At 41.8% G+C, this 22,139-nt stretch overlaps 1 protein-coding gene across 1 annotated transcript in view; it reads left to right on the top strand.

Annotated features, from left to right (window-relative positions):
- Positions 1-4,141: 4,141 nt before the first annotated feature.
- Positions 4,142-22,139, top strand: part of Plek (pleckstrin) — a 37,513-nt gene continuing 19,515 nt past the window's right edge. Inside the window, exons 1-4 of the mRNA NM_019549.2 lie at positions 4,142-4,303; positions 17,505-17,660; positions 18,030-18,211; positions 19,881-19,972. Of these exons, the coding sequence (NP_062422.1) occupies positions 4,262-4,303; positions 17,505-17,660; positions 18,030-18,211; positions 19,881-19,972 (472 nt within the window). The 5' untranslated portion in view covers positions 4,142-4,261. The remainder of the gene's footprint in view (positions 4,304-17,504; positions 17,661-18,029; positions 18,212-19,880; positions 19,973-22,139) is intronic.

Genomic DNA, 22,139 nt, shown 5'->3' with positions numbered 1-22,139 from the left:
TTGAAAATAGAAGTAGTGACTGCTGTTGGAAACAGTGCAGAAAACGGAAGGGAATGACCTGGAAGGCTCTCCTTGAAATGTCAAATGGCTTCTTCCCAACTCTGCAGGCTCTCAGATTCCTTTCCCTCTTCTCTGTTACCTCCTGTGCTTATAGCACCTGGGGTTCACTCTTGGGAAACAGTCCATTCTTTCTACTGTTCAGGGTCTATTGTGTGTGTTCAGTTGTCATGCTGCCCCTTCAGTGGTCAGAGGATGGAATCCGAGGTTAGTTGTGACCTATCAGAAGCCTGGCACTCAGAAACTGTGTGGGGATTGGAAGTCATCTCAGAGTTATTCTCAGAGTCCTAGTTTCCTTATTTATAAGAAACAAGACTGTACTTTCCCCCATGGGTTTCTCTAGCGACTAAATTAAATGAGGTTGAATGAAAAACATCTGCTATAGTGCCTGGTGTAGAAGCAGTATGCACGGTCTTTTTGGTATCCTAAAATGGCATTCTGGTAGTTCTTGTTCCCTAGAAGCCCAGAGACACTTTGTTTCCTTCCTTTCTAAGACACCAGTCTTCATTCCTCCTTCAAGTTTCTGAATCATCTTATTTTCTTCAGCAAATTCGCATTTGCCTCTGTCATCAAAAGAAACAGCTTCCAACTATAAGGAATAGAAGCAATGGTTTATTCTAGAGCAACTATGAGAGAACATGGTCCACAAACATTCATTTAGATCTCCCTAAGTATAATTTTCCATCATGGAAGCAGTTTTTGGAATTTGCATAACAGCAGAACAAAGAGAGTTACAAATCAAGGCATTTCAAATATACATCGGCAAGAACATCAGAGATGTTACACAGGATGGGAGACTCTTTCTTATGGTCCTCAGATGTTACCTGGTAACATTTTTGGTTTGGGGCTGGTTGAAGATAATGGTCTGCTGAATTGATAAGTTACAGAATGTTTTTGTCTCTCAGTCACAGGATGTTAGTTTCCACGCAGAGGTAAGAAAGAGAGTGGCTATTTAGGGAGTCAAAGCTAGCCCAAGATTAGGTGCAACCTAATGATAAAACCTAAGGTGAATGACTAAGTAACTTTCCCATTATTATAGAGGTTTATTCTTTAGAATGTTAGCTTTTCAAAACTGCATTTAGTTTTTTAGGGCAGCTATAAGCAAGTATCTCTAAGTAGGTGGCTTAAAACACAGAAATACCTTATCTTATGCTTCTACAATAAGCCATGTTTTCTGAAAGACACCCTTGCTTATGTCTTCTAGTTGGTGCTCTTGGCATCCCTTGGATTATAAACTTATTACTACAGTCTTGCCTCTGTGCTCAGAATGGGGTTTCCTTTCTGCGTGTCTCTTTTCCTTATACGAACAGTTTGGTGCCATTCTGCCCAAGCATGGCCTCATTTTCTATAACTACTTTCATCTATGGGGACCCTATTTCCAAATATGCTGCATTCTGAGGTATGGGGTTGTTAGATGTCTTTCTTTTGTTTTAATTCACAATAAACTGTCATTAAAGATTGATAAAAAGTAAGTACTCAGTCAAATAAGTTTGAAACATACTACTGAAGGAATTTCTTCTGTAAAACCTGGGGTGGAATAATGCTATTCCCTTAGTCTGCTCTCATTCCCCGAGAGGACCATGGTGCAGGTGCCTTCCCTTCTGGCTTTAGCTATTACCAGCTGTGTAATCGGAGACTAACAACTTTCTTCTCAGAGTCCTAGTTTCCTTATAAATAAGAAACAATACTGCACTTTCCCCCACTAATTTAGTTTCTCTAGCAACTAAATTAAATGAAGTTGAATGAACAACATCTGCTCTAGTGCCTGGCGTAGAAGCAGGTATGCACTTAATAGTAGGTCCTTTTGGTATCCTAGAAAGATGCTTTTATTTTCTATTTTTAGAGGATTTCATACATGAGTAGTATTTAAATAATTTCTACCCTCTTTTCTCCCCTTCCAATTTCTCCTATATTCTTCCCAAACCTGTCAACTTGATGGCATCTTCCTCTATATTATTATTGTAACCCCCCCAAGTACCCCAAAACAACAAAAACACTCATAAAATCCTACTGAGTCCATTTAGTGTTTGTGTTGCTTTTATATATCCATGTTCAGGTCTGACAGCTTGGGTAGGCTAACCTGTAATGGGGCTTATTCCTGGAGAACACGGGTTCTGATTCTCCATCCCAGCAGCCATGGATGGCTGGAGCTCTTCTTTTGAGGGGTGGGGTTTTGGGAGACTTTTCCCATCCATTTTGATATATCAACTGATATCATTATATGCATCATATATTTAAACAACCATCTTGTTGAGATTTCAAAGGTGCAGCGTCCCTCTTCCATCTAGAAGATACTATTTAGCAGTAGGCATCCCAGTCTTTTGGTTCTTACATTATTTCTGCCGCTCTTCCACAATGTTCCCTGAGTCTTAGGTTTAGGGCTTGTGTTGTAGATACATCAGTTGGTGCAAGGAACCTCATGATCAGATGTTCTTTGCATTTGAGTAGTTGTGGATTTCTGTAATGATCTCAGTCTGCTGCAAAAAGAAGCACCTTTGATGAGAGGCAAGAGCAACAGTTATGTGTGGGTGTAAGGATTAATACATTTAGAAAACTGGCAGGTATATGTTTCCCCCAGGGTCTAAGACCTGTCCAGCAATTGGCAATTGAATATGTTTACAGTGCCAAGCATGAATTTTGCCCTATTATGTGAGCCTTAAATCCAATTAGACAGTTGTTGATTACTTCCAAAATGTAAGTGCCACTACTGCACCACTGAGATATCTTGCTGGGCTGGTCATTGTTGTAGTTCACAGGCTGTAAAGCAGAAAGGATTGTTGATTAGCCTTTCTCCCTGGGCACCTTGCACAGTACCTTTTGATACTATGAGCACTAGTCCTCATGGAGGAGACTTCCTGGAAAGTTCTACCTCAAATATTCCAAGTCCTGTGTCTGAAGTATGAACTGTCTTTAGCAATAGGATCATACTTTTAATATCTGCGAGGCATCCAAGGACAATAGCAAATGGCTATAATATATATTTTCTGTCCCCTCATTGAGACAGGATCTCACCATGTAGCTCTGGCTATCCTGGAACACATTATATAGACCAGGCTGGCCTCAAACTCACAGAGATCCACCTGTCCCTGCCTCCTGAGCGCTGGAATTAAAGGTATATACAAACACATTTCATTCTATTGTTTTGAGAATTTTCTGGATCTCTCTGACCAACAATTTGAAGGGCGGTTTCCCATGCCTGCCAGGTACTGGGATTTTTGTTAGATAGTCTATGGCTTTTGTGGCACAACTTCACTTCAATGCCCCCCACACACACCATATATGTATTTTTATAAAAATAACCATATGAAATAATGTTTTCCTTAGGGCTTTTCCAAACATCCTAAGTACTATTTGTCTCTTCTTCCTCCTCTACTTCTGAATTACCTTTCTTCTTCTCTCCCCATTTAAAGCTGGTTCCCCACTTCCCCCTTTCCTTGTTCCTATTAAAAGGGATAACACCTGTATCCCATTAAACCCATCTCTGGAGTGCACTGTCCCCCACCCCCCTTGGATGATCTCTTTCTACTTTCCTGACTTCTATGATGACTACAAGTTACTTATTCAAATCTAAAGATCTGGATCTAGGATTCATAAACAAGAGAGGAAATGGGACATTTGTCTTTCTAGGGCTGGGTTACGTTAGTATAATATTTTTCAGTTCACCCACTCATCTGAAAATTTCATGATTTCATTTTTCTTTACAGCTGGGACTCCTAGGATTTGTGGGGACAACAAAGACAGGGTGGGTGGGTGTGTGTGTGGGGTGGCGAGCACTCACCTGACTGGCTGGGCCACATGCCAGTGTGGGGATGGAGACAGCGTCTTGGCATTTTATTAAGTACTTTTTCAATACTTCAAGAACAATTCCTAAGCAGGACAGTCTCAGGCGATAAAGTTTTATTATTCATCTCTTACCATTTTTTTTCTCTTTAGGTCAGGACTTTTACATATGGGTAAATATTTGACTAAGCTGTGCGTTATTATTTCCATCATTAGGAAAGCATGGGCTGTTCAGATATCTAGTTCCTCTTTCTGACTCGTCACCCCAGAGAGGGGAAAAGGATGTCATCACGTAGTCACCAGCAGAAGAGAAATTGTGAAAGAGACCTCCCTGTAAAAAGGGCAGCCCACAAACACCTCAGCCTTCAGAGGAGACTGAGCTCCTCAGACGACAAGAGTGGACCCGTGTGTCTCCCCACCAGGCATGGAACCAAAGCGGATCAGGGAGGGATACCTTGTGAAGAAGGTAAGTAGGGAGGTCACTTACAAGGCTGGACTTAGAGAGGGGCTTACAGGGGATTAGTGTTTGCTCCATACTCTCTGTCCATCCCTTCCAGGGATGCTCCATGTTGGATCTATTAGATTAGGATGAAAGAGTATTACATCATACAGTGTACTGGGGTGGGGCTACCTCCATGTGTTCCCCTACACCCTTTTTTTCCCCTTAAAAGTGAATTAATCTAGTTCGGGCTTCAGCACAGTTTGCCCTTACGAGCCTGAGAATTCGAACATTCAGGGTGTGGACGATGAAAATCCAGATTTAGTTTTTCATGATTTAAAACACGTTGCAACAGCTAAACATTGCCTTCTGTGGGGGGAAAGTCTCAAATTGTTCTGTTAGAAAAGCTGCTTGGAGAACTGTTTAGCTCTTATTTAAATTGACAGGGCTGTAGAAGAGTTAGGGGTTGCCAGTGTTTGTGTGAGCAACAAGCAGAAAAACAATATAGCTAATTTCTTGGGCGTTCTCCCACTTACGCTTCTGTTTCAAGGGTGTGAAGGTGGTTCCAGGTGGTGACGGTGGGTGTTGGCTGTAGTCTTTTACCCACAACTTAATGAATTTGTATAACAGTCCACCAAAGTGGTAGATGTATCATCTTAAAGAACAGAAGTGGAAATGTGAGAATGCCAAAAATAGCTTAGTGTTATGAAAATTTGAATTTTGATGCTGTTTCTAGTCTTTGTGCTGCTGGTGTTGTGTGCTTTGAGTTGTGAAAGCTCCTTACCTGGTGAATTCACACATCGGGACTGCTGGCATCCTGTGGGCAATACTCTGTGCACAAACACACTTCATGGAGCCAAGTGGGTTCATGAAGCCGCTCAGAAATGTTGCTTCTGACTAAACTTCCACAAGAAGCTTTCTAACCACATGAGCAGCCAGTGTTGCTCTTATCTTTTTAAAACTCAATGCAGTTAATTAAATATCTAGTTAATCAAGTTTTGAGAATGGGTCTTACTCTATAGCTCTTAATGTATTTCCAAGGCTAACCTTAAATTGGTTGCAAGCCTCCTGCCTCAGTCTCCCAGACCCTACGATTTCAGGAATGAACAATCTGGTCCAGCTGCATCTTTATTTTAGCTCATCCATCTGTTTCTTTTTACCTTAAAATGTTCTATGTCTATGAACATAGGACACTAAATGGTACATATCACAACCTGGTTCCACTTTTTATTTCAAATTAGAAAGAAACTTTCATTCATCTGTGTCATGCCCAGAGGTATGTATGACAGAGTCAGGAGAAATACCCTCTCTATCCCCTGAGCCCTGAGATCTCTGTTTAGCACCCTAAGGTTTTCCTGAAGGAAAGCTAATCTCCACTAGTGCTTACAGTTTATCTGTGGTGGTGAGAGTTATGAGTTGGTGCTGGGGAATTCATGCATCTTCAGTGCATTCTCTTAGGATAATTGAATTTTGAAACTTCCTTTGTAAATGAAACAGCTAGGTGTAGTTTATTGGTAACTGGAATCCATCCTCCCTCTCTGAGAACTGATTGGAACTGCTGTTGAATGGGCTTTCTCCTGATCTGATGGAAAAGGTGTGTGTGTGTGTGTGTGTGTGTGTGTGTGTGTGTCTCTGTGTGTGTCTGTGTGTGTGTGTGTGTGTGTATCTGTGTGTGTGTGTCTCTGTGTGTGTGTGTGTGTCTCTGTGTGTGTGTGTCTGTGTGTGTGTCTCTGTGTGTGTGTGTGTCTGTGTGTGTGTGTCTTTGTGTATGTGTATGTATTTGAGCAGGTACACACCTTCCATGGTGTGTGTGTAAAAGGTCAGGAGTCAACTTTCAGGAGTCTATTCTCTACTCAGGCCTTTCTGCTTGCTGGCAGGGACCTTTAACAGCTAAGTCACCTCACAGGCCAGGCCTTGTTTTAGTACAAAATGACAAGATTGCTGTTATAAAGTTTATATGTTTATGCATCAAAAGATGGCCTAGTCGGCCATCACTGGAAAGAGAGGCCCATTGGACACGCAAACTTTATATGCCCCAGTACAGGGGAACGCCAGGGCCATAAAAGGGGAGTGGGTGGGTAGGGGAGAGGGGGTGGGTGGCTATGGGGGACTTTTGGTATAGCATTGCAAATGTAAATGAGCGAAATACCTAATAAAAAATGGAAAAAAAATTGAAAAAAAAAAGTTTATATGTTTATATTTTATAGTCACTAGACTTCAAAAATATAGATGATTCAATATGCATGAAGTGAGGCCATTTCACTAGAAAGGGGGAGCAGGAGATTCACGACTGGGGAGCACCTGGATTTAATAATTTTTAACTAGTAACAGTAATGCTCTCAGATTATGACCTACAAGTGTCAGCCTAGGAAAGACTCTAGAAGAGAGCATAGTGAAACCTTATGTTGATTTCACAATGTATATTTCCCATCAGTCTTGGGAAAATACTCATTAATATCATACTTAAATCTACATTTAATCTTACATGCATGGTGCTTTGCATTTCCTCAGGGCCACTTAGGTGGCCTGTCTTGTAATATATGACAATTATCTCATTTGGCACTTTACTTCTGTTTCAATTTTCTTTCAATGCCAGAATGTGAATCAGGACCTTGTATATGATTAGGCAAAAGTGTTTTATCGTTGAGCTGTACCCCCAAATCTCTTACCATTGAGCTGCCCCCCCCCCCATCCTCTCACTTGGTGCTTTTGTCAGTAACGAGTGTAAGCCTGAAACTAGGACTTCCTAGTTAGGTATCACATTCTTAACTTCCTTATGTTTTATGTTTCTTTTAGTTATATAACATGTTGGTCAGTTAAACTCTGTCTGTCTGTCTGTCTGTCTGTCTGTCTGTCTCTCTGTGAACCTAGGTTGCAGAAGGTAGCCCATAAGTGAAGATAGCTATCAGCAAGCACATTCACCCCAATAGCCTGTGAATGGTGATGGTTCCAATCACTCCTGAGGAAAGAACCAACCAGGAGACTTTCCTTCTGTGATGACTTTAGGATGCGTGAGTGTGGCTGCTCGGATGCAAACAAGCCATGTGCTAGTAATGGAAGTGATTTCCTGTTCTGCTCTTTTTGTTTCTATGAAGTTCAAGATTCTGGTATAGGAATTAAACATGCTCTTCTCCTATGTCTTATGAAATAATTATTTTGAGGTAGGATATTTTGGTTGGAAAATATAGCATTTGAAAATGCTGTTATAGGAATTTTGTCAAGTCTTCAGGTTGATGGCCAATGATATATAAACTTTAACATGTCTCTTCCTTGTCTCCTCTCTTTATTTCTTTCTTCAGTTTCTTCCTCTCTGTGTGACTCTCTGTCTCTCTGTCTCTATCTCTCTCTCTGTCTCCCCTTCTCTCTGTCTCTCCCTCTGACTTCTGCCTGTGTGTGTAGGTGCTGAGGTCAGTGGAAAACTTGTGGGGCTGGGTTCTGTCCTTCCACCACATGGTTCCTGGAGATTACACTCAAGTCACCAGGCTTGGCAGCAAGTGCATTTCCTACTGAGCCATCACATGAGCCCATGTTTCTCCTTCGGTTCTGTTAGAGATAACTGTCCGCATTTCACAACTTATGTTTCCTCTTTTGCCCCCTGGCTAAGATCTTTAAATAGAGATTATGGTTAAGAAGGGGAGAAAAAAAAGTGACTGTCATTGTCTACCCTTTCATTCTAAATAGCACTTCTTGCCCTGAGTCTTGTCACTTGTGCTTATTTTAAGGAGCATTTGTGGCCCTGTAGGTATAGCTGGTTGCTAGACCAATGTGACCTCTCTCTAGTCCTAACACCTCACAGAAAGTAGGTGACTTGCTCCTTATCAATCAGCTGTAAGCTTGGGGTCAAACCCAGGCTTGCCTAATAGCAAAACCCCCCTCCCATGATGCCACGGTGCTCTGAAAGGCACAGGTGTGTTGCAAATAACATTGGGTATAGTAATTCAGCTTTTTTTTTTCTGATTGGGGATTAGTTTTTGAGAAATAAATATTTTGGTTGTTATGGAATACATATGATCGGATGTTCTTATAACCATAACTTTGAAACAAGAGAATATTCCTTCATGTTATGTGTCTCATTGCCAGAAACTGGTTTCCATGACATCCCAGCAATTAGTAGGTACTGAAGGACAGACTCAAACAGCAGCTTAAGACCTGAATGTCCTATGAGGTTGATAGACAGTCCAGAAACCAGGGTCACGAGAAAGACAAAAACAGAAGGCTGAAAGGCTGTTCCACAAACTTACAGCAGATGGTATATGTTGTTGAGTCCAGTACTGAGCTGATGTTGTGAAGAAAAAGGGTTTGGTGGAAGTAGGAGGGACATGAGATAGGCTAATAGGGGAGAGGGTGTTGATCAAAGTAATAAATATATATGATATTGTTAAAGTAAGTGAGGTCAGTGAGTGAGTGAGTGAGTGAGTGAGTGAATGAGTGAGTGAGTGAGTGAGTGAGTGAGTGAGTGAGTGAGTGAGTAAATGAACCAGAAGCAGGCAAGTCTGGGATAAAGAGAGCAGAACAGACTGGAGATTTTATCCAAGAATTCATTTCTAGAGCCATGTTGTCTTCTGAACAGAATGAAATAACCCCCACAAGTTTATGTTCCTGTCTTGTGGCAGTTAACATGTGCTTGCCACGTTGGGGACAGTTCTAAGCATTAAGTGCATTAATGTATTCATAGAACATTCCTGGGCAGATTGGAAATGGACACAATTATCCCATACTTTGCAGATGAGGAAACTGAAGTACACAGTGGCAGAAGGTTTTGCTTACGGTCCTGAAGATAAAGCATGGCACGGTGCTGTGGAACCAGGAGTTGGTGTAGTTGTGCCCCAGCATACCCCCGAGCTGTGTGTAACAGCTGAAACCATGTTTCGTGTGGTCCTTATGGGCTCAATCTGCAGTGCCCTCCTTTTCCAAAGAATTCTTCTCTCTGATAAGAAAAAAGATAGGATCAGGGAGGCTTTTAGGCCAGAATCATTCCAACTGTATTGCACACATAACTGAATTCTGACCTATCTGTATTATGACCATTTCTGAAGCCTTACCACAAGCGAACAGTGTTCGTCTCTTTGAAGTATATCATATCCTTTAATGCTTATAAGGAGAAGCAGGTATTGGTGTTTAGAAAAAATGAACAATGTGTTTTAAGGTCACAGAGCCCAAAGGCAAAGTCGAAATGTAACCACAAATCTAAAAGTCAGTTGGTAAAGCACACTGCACTGCTGTACAGCTTGTTGGATATGGTTTTACTAGGGAATGTCCAATTTGATAGAATTTATTCATACAAAAATACACTACTGGATAGGCTCATTCGCTTGCTCCCAAAGAGCTTAGGTGCATGCCATCCAAGTGTCCGAGAAGGTGTGCAGGTAGGGAACTAGATGATATGGTTTATAATGCATCAGAAGTGAAAGGCTGATTTAATATAATCTCACTTAAAACAGAATGCCCCATAAGTGTAGAGGCGGAGTATAATGATGCACCATTCTTACGTAATTATGATCATAATAGAATTCTGGGAATTTGAGCTGTGTATAGGCATGTGAAATGAGAGTTTGAAGGAAAGGGGAAGTTAGAAGAGCTCTTCATTCCAGGAAGTGTCTGGGAGGGCTCTGCATACTCAGTCCGTTTACCTCGGCACTGAGCCTCCAGAGCTGGCTTCTGTCAGAGAAGCTGGACATGCTGGACAAGAGCGTGCACTCCCTTCTGTTAGATCTGAACTGTTTGAGGATGGAGACTGCACTGGGTTCATTTCTATACTGACAACACACAGGTCAGGTCTAAATCATAAGAAACATTCTTTCATTTCTGGACTGAGGTTTTCACAAGGAAGAAAAGTGCCTAAAGTAGAGTTACAGAGAGCAGAGAATCAAGGTTCCACATTGTAGTAACACTTAAGGCATTTGAAAGGGGGAAGGAAGCTCAGTGAAGCTGGTCATTGCATGACCACATTATGCATGCTCCTAGCAGTTACAATTACTTTTGCATTAAGGGAGAGGAACAGGGTTGCCAGGGTGACCTGGTCATAGAGGAATAAAGGGATAGCAGGGCTACAGGACAGGCATGTAGAAAGTGAGTAGAAATCTAGGCATGTGAAGTATATACTCGAGTTTTCCATTTGTGCCTTGTATGTTTTGACGAATATACAATTAACATTCAGTACATGGTATTATCTTTTGTTTGTTTTCTTTTTATTAGATATTTTCTTTATTTACATTTCAAATGCTATCCCGAAAGTCCCCCAAACCCTCCCCCTGCCCTGCTCCCCTACCCACCCACTCCCACTTCTTGGCCCTGGTGTTCCCCTGTACTGGGGCATATAAAGTTTGCAAGATCTAGGGGCCTCTCTTCCCAATGATGGCCGACTAGGCCATCTTCTGCTACATATGCAGCTAGAGACGAGAGTTCTGGGGGTACTACTTCACCCGGGGATCCATCCCATAATCAGCCACCAAACCCAGACAAATATTGCATATGCCCTTAAGATTTTGCTGAAGGAACCCTGATAGAGCTGTCTCGTATGAGGCTATGCCAGTGCCTGGCAAAAACAAAAGTGGATGCTCATAGTCATCTATAAGATGGAACACAGGGCCCCCAATGGAGGAGCTAGAGAAAGTACCCAAGGAGCCAAAGGGGTCTGCAACCCTATAGGTGGAACAATGGCATTATCTTTTAAACAGGCCCAGGTAATTTGTAGCTATCAGGGACCCTGCATGAAGGGTCCCTAACATACCAAAGAAGCATGGAATTTGTAGTTCGTAGTCTATTTTTGTGAAAAGCAGAGCAGAGATTGTATTCAGTGCAGCAAAGCCGAAGTCTGTTTTCATGTCATGGCATGAGGTTCTGTGTAAATAGGGCAGTATGCACAGCTGAGCAGCATCGATGATCACGCCCATCACTGACTGTCATTGTCTGGGATTCAGGACGTTCTGGAAGATGGCTGGTTGTTGTCAGAACTCTGGGAAATCTCTTCCAGGCTCACACGTTTCTCCTTAAGCTGGCACAGGAGCACAGCACTCTCTTCCTCCCCAGCATATGATGCCCACGGACATCCTATTTGCTGTGTGTATAAAGTACTCTTCCCTGCCATATTAGTTATCATTCTTTTCTGGTTTTAGACTTCAGTTTTGAGGGATTTAATCCTAGAATGATATGCCAGAGGTTGTAGCCTTAGATTTTTCTCTAAACCTACTTTATTTAGGGTTCTTGAACACTTTAATCTCCCTTCTAGCCCACTGTCCAGAGGTAGGGGGAAAGAAGGTTTATAGAAAAAGGGATTTATGGACTTGTTTAGAAGTAGGTCATTGGGAGTGATTCCACTCTTCGTTGTCAGGATACCAGCAGTCTAGTCTAGTAGCAAACACCAAACATAAATCAGTAGCAGTGGCTCTATCCAGCAGGAACCACAAGGCTCTGTCAAATCAGCATGAGTCAACGGAAGTGGTAAGAATTCAGCCAGAACACCATGGGAAGTTCTTTGGCTCATTTCTCTCTTCGGAGTGAAGACCAGTAAAGACCAGTGAAGGGTTTCACAGCCAGTGAAGCACAGGGAATCCCAGCAAAGCTTCCTCTCACTGTTTATATACTCTTCTCAAACATACTGCATCCTCTCAAGCAAAACATCACTTGCCCTTTCATGCGTCTGCTTCAGCAAAGCGTCCTCTCATAGGACAACATCCAGAAAAATATCACAGGATCCAACTGAGTTTCCAAAGAAACCAGAAATTTCCACTTGAAGAGTTGGGGTGAAATTTCCTGAAATATGCCTGTAACTGAAACAAATATGATAAATGGAACATAAATAGGGCCAAGGTCGAGACATTCATGCCAGGGAACCACACATAATAACTACCTCTGTAACCTATCGGCTTGACTTCCTTTCGAAGGGCTAGCACAGTTTTCTTTAAACGTTTTGTTGCTGGCTTTGAGAGAATTTCACTCTGAAGATCAGTCTGCCCTCAGAGTTCTTAGCCTTCAGCTGGGGATTGCAGGCAAATTTCACCATGTCCAGCATGACTTCATTTTCATTTTGAGAGTTTTGTTCCTCCTGAGACACACTTAGAGAAAGGCTGATAAATGTAGCTATAGGAAAGAATTGCTGACCAATCCTAAAATTACCTTTCTAAATTTACATCTTAAGTTTGTCTAGCAAAATGTGGTTTGGAAATACTCTCTGTACATTTACAAGAGGATATATTAACATACAGCTTTCAAATGTATGATAGTGCTTATCTATCTCCTTGGTAGTACTTAATAACACAGCTTGTTTCTTTTTTAAAAGTTATTTTTATATTTTGCTACATTAGTTTTTCTACTCAAGTGTATCTCTTTTAAATATTTAATGCAATTCATTGTAATATAATTTTCCAATCCTGTTGTCCTTTCTTTGGTTAATCACTGTAAATAGTACATGATCTTTAAAGTTCTTTCCCCAGTATTAGGATAACTTTGGTAATGCCTAGATCTGCTTTCAAAGCTGTGACCTGCTCATTTACTTTGCAGTGTTCAGTAAGACTTCTGTAAGAGCAGCTGAGGCTCTTAACCTCTGAAGCATCTCTCCAGCCCTAGACACCTTTCTTGACTTTCTGTCTTCATTATTTCAGGAATTTACAGCACATTAACCTAGTATTCTATAGCCCAGCACATGTGAACACTCCATGCACAACTATTTTTAAATTTTTTTTTTTGGTTTTTCGAGACAGGATTTCTCTGTATAGCCCTGGCTGTCCTGGAACTCACTTTGTACACCAGGCTGGCCTCGAACTCAGAAATCCGCCTGCCTCTGCCTCCCGAGAGCTGGGACTAAAGGCGTGCGCCACCACACCCGGCAAAATGTTTTTTGTTTTTTTTTTTTTTTTTTTAAAGTCTAGCAAACAGAGCAGTGGCATCTTCATATATTTTGTTATTACATCATACACCATTACACTTTGCTCTTATTCATTTCCTCCCCCAGCCCCCCCTCCACCCCTCTTCCATGCCCTCTCACACCCTCCAGCTGGTTCCCTTTCCTCAACTGGTTCCCTTCCGCTTGCCTTACCTTCTTTATTTCACAATTCTCTTGCACCCTCTTCCTCTCTTCTTACACACACATACATAACCTGCTGAGAGAGAGAGAGAGAGAGAGAGAGAGAGAGAGAGAGAGAGAGAGAGAGAAACAATAAGACAACACACACATATATGACTTTTGGGTTCTAACATATTTCACCTAACACAATAAGTTCTAGTTGTATCTATTCTTTCAAGATGCCATAATTTCATTTTTCTTTGTAGCTTTATAAAATTACATATGTGTCTTTATTCATTCATTCAGCTGGTGATGAACATCTAGACTGGTTCTTTGGTTTGGTTTTTGTATTCTAGTGAATTTTATTATTCTAATGAAATTTAAAAGTACATATTAATTACATTAACCTTTAGCTCAATGATGGTATATTATAGCTATCGAACTTTCAATTTCCTTTTATAAGTATTTCACAAAAATTCATTTTAAATATGACTCATCTTTATAATTTCTTTTTGTGTCATGCAATGTACTGAGATACATTATACCAGGTCCTATGAGGATGATTGGCTATCCAGTGGGAATCCTAAATACTGCTCATAACCTAAAATGATTAAAATGTTATATGAGATTTCTTTTTAGCTGTGTGTATAAGGTGTATATGGCTCACAAATGAATTTCATGTTTGTTTAGACTTAGTTTCCATCCTAAAAATATATCGTATGTATTTCAAAATCTGAAAAAATTAGAAAATCTGGAACAATGGTGGTCCCAGACATTATTTTAAGAGTACTATCCTCTCTCTCTCTCTCTCTCTCTCTCTCTCTGTCTTATTTCTATTTACCTACCTACTACTTACCTATCTATTCATCTTTCATCTATAGTAAATTGCAAAATTTTGCTAAATTGTGTTAAGAAATTAACCCAGATTCCAGAATTAAGCAGCCACTCAAGGACAAAAAATGAAGATGGCATCTGATGGGAAGGAAAAGAACATTAATGAGGAATTGAGAGACCAGGATTCTACTCGAAATTTCACATTACCTGGGCAAGGGTGCCAGGACAAGACACTTCTGCCTAAGGCTTATTCCTTGGGTGAACAGACACTTGAAGACAGAAAGGGAAAGGTATAGGGCATGAACAAGAGTAGGCTGTCTGAGTGACAAACCAGTGGCTTGTAGCAATTGCAAGCAGACAGAGAAGCTACACCAAAGCCCTTCATCATAACTCACCACATCAGTTTGGAGCTTGGGAGAAAGTTAGATTTCTACAAGTGGCAATATAACTCATTTTTTTTGTTTGTTTTTGTACAAAGTGCTCGCTTTCTCTTTGTCGTAATGACCTCAGATTAGCTTTCACGTGAACTGCCAGACATTCTTCTATGGGCCCCAAGCATGTGTTCCAAGTATTCCATCTCATTGTGTAGTGGCGGCCCTCACCCTTTATAAGCCTTAGGTACTCTACTGAATGCATAGCAGAATCTCACTGTGTTCTGAATATATCTTCCCCTGATAAATAATTATGTTGAATATTTTTTGTAGGACTTTTGGATATCTTCTTGAATGGTATACCCATTTAATGCTGTGGTCCATTTAAAAATGGAGTTTTACTTATTAATTTTCAGGATATATGGTTGGTAAATTAAAATAGTTGAAGCTCTAAACCAGGATAGACTTTAACTAAAATTATTGTCATAGTGTTCATTTTTGGAAAAGGCTAATCATTGCTAGTCTGGTCAGTTTTTCTTCCAGGGTGGGAAATGATAGCACATTTTAGCAGAAAAAAAATTATTTTAGGCCTAGAATAAAGGAAGTGTTTGAACATGCAAAATGACCATTACATCAGAGTTTATTCTCTCTGCATAAGTATTTTTCCTTTTGACAAATGGACCCTGATAAGGGGGCCTGTGTGCTTCATGATGTGCATTTTCCAGGATATCCTGGGAAATGGCTGATAATTCTATTTTTGGTAGTCACAAAAGGGTGTCACTGTCAGTCAAAGAATAGAGGCCAGAACCAATTGCCTTACTTTCTAAACCATCTGAGCATAGAGACCAGAAAGACTTCCTTGGTCTAGCACAATGGTTAATTTAAAAACAAGATTTTATTAAATTTTGACAATTTCATATTAATATATTTTCATTATATCCACTCCCTACTCCTTCCTTAGTCCCTCCCACATCCATCTCCACATCTTTGCCCTGTCTTTCTTTTTCCCTATTAACTCCAATTTATTCTACCCTTCCACCAGAGTGTGGTTCACCCACCAGTCGCCACATTTTTAAGCAATTTTGCTGTTCCCTCCTGTGAGATCATGGATGTTTATAGCTCCCCAGTGATAAATGGAGGCTTGGCAACTCCTTCCACTCTATGCTAGAACACTGACTGGCTTGATCCCTATGGTGTTCTGCAGGCAACCATAGCTGCTATGAATTCATGAGTTTTGTGTTCCTGTAATGTCCAGAGGACACTGTTTTCCTCTGGTCCTCCCTGACTTTAGGCTCTTATAATCTTTCCACTCTCATTTCTGCAGGGGTGCTTGAGCCTGGGGTGGAGGGTGTATGACATCAATGTTCCATTTGTGGCTGAACACCTACTGACACTTGTTCTTTGCACTTTAACCAGCTGTGTGTTTCTTATTTACCACTGTCCACTGCACAAAAAGTTCACTGATATACAGGAAGAGAGACACAAATTAAGAGGCAGTTTGATACTTTGTTCATTTAGTAGAATAAGGGTAGTAGGTTCAACCCTGGAGCCTGGGAGCTCCCACCCTTAAGTTTTTGATCCAATTACAGTACCAGACATGTTTTTGCTCCTAAGAGTGAACCTTAAAGCCCAATCAGGCAGTAGTTGGTTAGTTCTCTCCTATCATGTGTTTGATTTCTGGTCCTCAGTCTTGGGAGCAAGAGCCTTTCCCCTGAGCAATCTTACAAACTCTACTTTATAGAATATACAAACTAAATACAAACTCAACTTTCTGTCTATATCTCAGAAAGAAAAAAAGAAAATAAAAAAGGCAACAATAAGTATTTTGTTGAAAATAGCTTTTTTTGGTTCTTTTTGAGAGAACTAATCTCCACAATGCAAATGTTGTGACAGTACATGTGCACAGATGTACACGTACACACGTACACAAAGGGAGAGGGAGAGGGAGAGGGAGAGGGAGAGGGAGAGGGAGAGGGAGAGGGAGAGGGAGAGGGAGAGGGAGAGGGAGAGGGAGAGGGAGAGGGAGAAGCTTGCTGATAGTTTCTCCCCATAGCAGTTGTGTAAGAAGAATGTGGTTTTAGTGAAGAGTGGTAGAAGGCAAAGGCTCTGGGTAACAAGTAGACAATGAGAAGGACCAGTCATATTTCTCTGTAATTTGGCACTTTTGAAATAGTCTTCTCTGTCATCATTTTAATGAACATGAGCTGTGTACTCAATGACAGGAAGGAGTGAAAGGGCCTATAATGTCAATCTCTGGCAAGGAAAGACAACCCCATGATGGAAACTCAACTGTAGGTGCTGGCACAAACCTAGACATATCTGGGAAGTGGGAATCTCAGCTGAGGAGCAGCCTCTATCAGATTGGCCAGTGGGCAACTGGTAAAGAAGGACTCAGTCTGGAAAGGTAGGAGGATGTAAGAAAGGCAACAGGACATGCCAGGCAATGCAAGCCAATAACCAGCATTCCTTCACGGTCTCCGCTTCAATTCCTGCCTCCAGGCCCTGACTTTTCTCCGATAGGTTATAAACTATATGCTGAGACAAACCCTTTAACCAGTAGGTCGCTTTGGGTCAATTTTTTTTTCCATCACAGTAGCAGAAAGCTAATCTGGAATGAGTATATAATATATAAGGAAACATACAGCCAAGTTTTAGGATGCAAACAACAGTCAGTGAGGAAAGAGGGAGGAGACCTTCAGATCAAGGCCACAAAGGGCAGTTGGCCACTAAGCTGAACCTTAGTGACAGAGAAGGGGAGGAGAGCTAAGGCAGTGGAGAGGCAGAGTTTGGAAGGGGCAGTCAGAGAGTGGCCAGCTTGAAGTGAATGGCAACATGTAGGAGATATAATGGTGTCCTGAGAAGTCATCACTTTGGGAAGATTCATGTTGTGTCCACAGAGATTGTCACAAAACACTTTTAAAGTCAACTGCAGGAAGGTATGATTCTGTTTTATAAAGTGGAAAGTACAGGTCACAAATTCTCCTGTCCATGCTAACTTCTCATCTCTTTCTTTTTGTTACAGGGAAGTGTGTTTAATACCTGGAAACCCATGTGGGTTGTACTGTTAGAAGATGGAATTGAGTTTTATAAAAAGAAAAGTGACAATAGCCCCAAGGGGATGATCCCGCTGAAAGGAAGTACTCTCACTAGCCCTTGTCAAGACTTTGGCAAACGGATGGTGAGTTGATACTATGAGCCACCAAGACCCTGGTGTCACCTGTTGACCTTGAGTTGATTCTACAAGCCACCAAGACCTTTGTGTCACCTGTTGACCTTGGGTGCTCTTTTCAAATTCTGCCTCTCTTAGCTCTCTCCTCCCCTGTCCATTCTTAAGGCTCAGTTTATGGGCTGTGTTACCTGCTGACCTTGGAGTCCATCTGATGTTAGCAGTGCTTTCTGAATAAGCATCCCCTCTTATCAACATCTGTTTGTTACCCTGTCCCTGGGCTCTTTCTTTGCCATAACAGGTTTGTATCAACTGCTGTTTCATGAAGGGCCTTAGACCTTGAAAGGGGACATTTCTAATGGAATATCTTTTGATTTTCAGTTCGTGTTAAAAATCACTACAACCAAACAGCAGGACCACTTCTTCCAGGCAGCCTTCCTGGAGGAGAGAGACGCTTGGGTTCGGGATATCAAGAAAGCCATTAAATGTATTGAAGGAGGCCAGAAGTTTGCAAGAAAATCCACAAGACGGTCCATTCGCCTGCCAGAGACAATTGACTTGGGGTAATTTTCTGAGTTTGCCTCTTTCCACCCTTTGACCTTAGTGAAAGAGAGGTGGCAGGGAACAAGGGAATCCCAGGCCCAACAGAGACTCGGAAATGGGTTCTTTGCAGTGTTCTTTACATCTGCTCTAATCACAAGTGCTTCCTTTCCCAGGATTGCCATTCCTCTTGGTATGTTCACCTTCTGTGTTAAGCATGGCCTGAAACAAGAGACTCGTTAGAAAGACTCTCACATTGGCTCCTTAATGCGTCTGATAAGAATTCAGTTCATGTGGGCTGAGGTTGAAAGTGGTCTCTGAAAGGGGATGAGACATATACTTTCTGTACAACTAATGTAAGAGTTGGCATGCCACAGGAATGGAATCTTGGTAAGCTTCAAGAGACTTACCACTCCTCTCACTTGGGTAAGGTCCCAAGAGAAGAAATCTGGTCTGGCCATAGTCACTGGTTTCAGACATCATGTGATTGGCTGGCACTGTCAGAATTAAGTGGGAAAAGATGCTCAAACTATTTGGGAGCACAGAGACTTTGAATTATTCTGACAAGGCTACTTTTAGTTTATTACTCTGAGGGGGAGGGAGTAAGAGGCCACTATTTTAATTTACCACTTTCAGGAAAAACAGGTAAGCTGGAAAAAAAATCTCTTTCTTTTAGGCAACTGTAGGGTAACCAATGGCTTGCTGAAAAGCTTTTGAGAAATTGGGAGACTTATTTTTCCATTGCTTTAACAAATGTTTAAAAAGAATCAATTTAGGAAAGGGAGATTTATGGTGGGTCAAAGTGTGTCCTTTGACCTATTGCTTTTAGTCCCACAGTGGTGGTTGGGGCCAGCACATCATGGCACATATGACTAATATAGCATATCTGTCCACTTTGCAGTTGAGATAGGAAAGAAAAAATTTGGATCTCCATATCTTCTTCAGGGACATGTCCACAAATAACTCAAAAAGCTCTCACTATGTGTGTGCGTGTACATATGTGTGCACCTATATGCGGGTCCATGTGCATATGTGCACAGGGGCATATGAGGCTGGAGGCTGATTTCAGACACCTTCTCAAGTGCCCTTCTCCTGACTGTTGAGCCAAAGTCTCTCTGGAGCCCACTGACTCACTCAGTTAGATAACCTGGCCAGCCTGCCACTGTGATCCTTCTGTCTCCACCCCTACAGTGCTGACATTACAAGGTACTGGGTCCCACTTCTTCTGTGGGTGTTGGGGACTCCATGCAAAGCACTTTACTGAAAGAGCCATCCTGACGACATTTCCAGAATCTTCATCCACCTCTGAACAGCAACAAGCTGGGCACAAGCCTTTCAGGCATGGGTGCTTGCAGGACATGCCAGATCCAAACTATTGCAGGGCCTTTAAAGATGGCCCTGGGAACTCCCAATCTTTAGCAAATAATAGGACAACTCTTCATCTCAGGCATCAGGGTGAAATCAACAAGGAGATTAACGAATTAAGGGATATTAAGCACATCTGCTAAATGCTTTGCAGGCCGTGTGATTATGTAAGTTGGAACACTGCCCTTTCACTTACTGCTGGTCTGACAGATAGCGAACTCTCGGGGCTATGCTATGGAGTGGTGCAACTTAGCTTGTGAAGGCCCATCTGAGGTAGTTCACCATTCTGAAAGGCTCCTCCTTTACCTCTGTTTTATCTCTGCGCAGGGCTTTGTATCTGTCTATGAAAGACCCCGAGAAAGGAATAAAGGAACTGAATCTGGAGAAGGACAAGAAAGTTTTTAATCACTGCCTCACAGGTAAAATGATGTGCACTCCCAAAGCAGGCAGCTGAGGAGGGACCATGACATTATCCACAGCTGTGAACAAGAGAAAAGTATTCTGTCTGTGCTGAAAGAGCAGTAATGGGAGAAAAAGCCTTTGTTTTTGTGCAAGACTTCAGAATCACAGCTATATCGACTAAACATCTCTTTTATCCAATATTTGGCATTATGTTGAAAAAGTATTGGAAAGGGGCACAGCTCGATGTACTGCAACCCATGCTGTGATAGACAGGACTTGAGATATGTAGTATAAAAATCTAAATGGTAATGCTAGTAATGCTGTGCACGGTCAGATATCAGGTGTTTATGCCGTGTAGCATAGCTGTGAAAACACATTCACTAGGAACATACTGCCTGGTTTCAAACCCTGGATCTGCAGCTTACTCCCCACAAAGCCCCAGGCGATAGTCAGTCACTCTGTGCTTTCCACCTATCCAGTGGGAAAAGCAGAGTGCACCTGCTTCCCAGGCTTGTGGTTTTATAGTGGAACAGTACCTGCCCATACAAAGCATTCTAGTACTTAAGCTTTCAAGTACTTAGCATGATTAAAGAGGCTGTATATCTAAGTAACAGCACCATGGTTTCGGGAAAAGATGAGGAACTAAGAATTGCTGAGGAGAACAGGAGGCAGTGCCTCAAAGAAGAGGGAGTTTGTGGGGAAGAATTCTGATGATTAGTTACGGTGAAAATGCACAGGGTATAATCTGGAAAAATGAATTTACCATCTGGAAAATCTGATGACTCATTTTAGAAAGCAAAATGGGATGTATAGTTTGGGAGTTTGTCAGACACTCAGCATAGTAAACATGCTTGCAAAAAAAGATACCACCGGGGTACAGCTTGGAAGAATGATAATAGTTTAAGCATCTGAGAAGATGTTAGGTCCACAGAATATCCATGAAAATGGCTTAGGTCAGGGTCAGGAAGATGAAGAGGAAATGATGTGGTTTGCACCCTGGAGCATGGGACTTTAGGAAATGCAAGCGGTGGCCCTTTAGCATCAAGTAAGGACCGTCAGGTTCCTAAGGGACACAACCAAGGCAAGGCAGGACCCTAAGGCTGTAGGACTGGAGACACTATAAGAGAACCCTAGGCCAAAGGAATAAGAAGGAGTTCCTGTGTAGACTTGGCTGGCAGATCCAAGATTTTCTGTTGAGTCTCAGACTATTCACAAAGATTCAAGTCCTTCCTATGAATGGTCATTATAGTTTCCAGAACTTTCCATGTGTGGAGTCTTCATGTGAGTCAGGTGGTCTCAGCTGAGAGGCAGAGATTAGGACACACTCAGTGCTCACATGCAATGGAGTACCTTGACTATCTCATGACAGAGAACTTGGCCTGAGGTTGTCTTTCAGACTCCAGCACACCCAGTGAAACAAGAACCACTCAAATGTGAGACATACAAAATGAAGGTCCAGGACAGACTGGACTGAGGCCCAAGGTTATTCCAACTCCTCAAGTCTTAAGCTTTTTACTTTTCAAATGGAACCAGTAATTGCTACCTCTTTTGTGAGGTTGTTCTCCCTTAATAATTTAAGGGAGGAATTATTGTCTTCACAGAGAAAGAAATGGAGGTAAAACTTTCCAGGTGTGAAACTCATGGAGGGCTCACTCTCTGAAAAGGGGTCATGGCTCTCTCAGGTGTCCCACACCCAATGCTCCAGTTCCAGTGACCCAACACTAGTAGGCTGCTAGAGTGGGCATCACTGTGTGAAGTTGTAAGGAACACACTTTACGAATGCAAAACTTCATTTTTAGCTTGCAAATAATTCCACTGATAAATTTTCTTCATTTCATTGCCTGTGCAGTTTTCACTTGAGAAAAAAGCTAAGTAACAGGACTACTCAGTGTCCCTGCCTGACCCTTTAAAAGGCGTGATGATAAACACAAGTGATGTAATCCAATTTTAACTTAGGACACACATCCCATTGTGTTATTTGATAATTAATAACTTGAAGTATGTCTTCCTTGACAGATTTCTTAATGCAGCTTCAGACTCTCCTCACTGCCGCACATCCTCCGCCTCCTCTTGACATCTTGTGCCTTCTCAGCAGCCTCATCTCTGCTCTCATGTCTGTGATGTGTTTCTGCACTTGTCCACACACCTGCTACTTGCCTGTGCTGGACCCTCAGCTCCTATCGC

Source organism: Mus musculus, chromosome 11, assembly GCF_000001635.26.
Source record: "Mus musculus strain C57BL/6J chromosome 11, GRCm38.p6 C57BL/6J".
In the NCBI taxonomy this organism is placed as follows: Eukaryota; Metazoa; Chordata; class Mammalia; order Rodentia; family Muridae; genus Mus; species Mus musculus.
The sequence above is the reverse complement of the archived record's forward strand: the minus strand, read 5'-3'. Positions and strand labels throughout refer to the sequence as shown.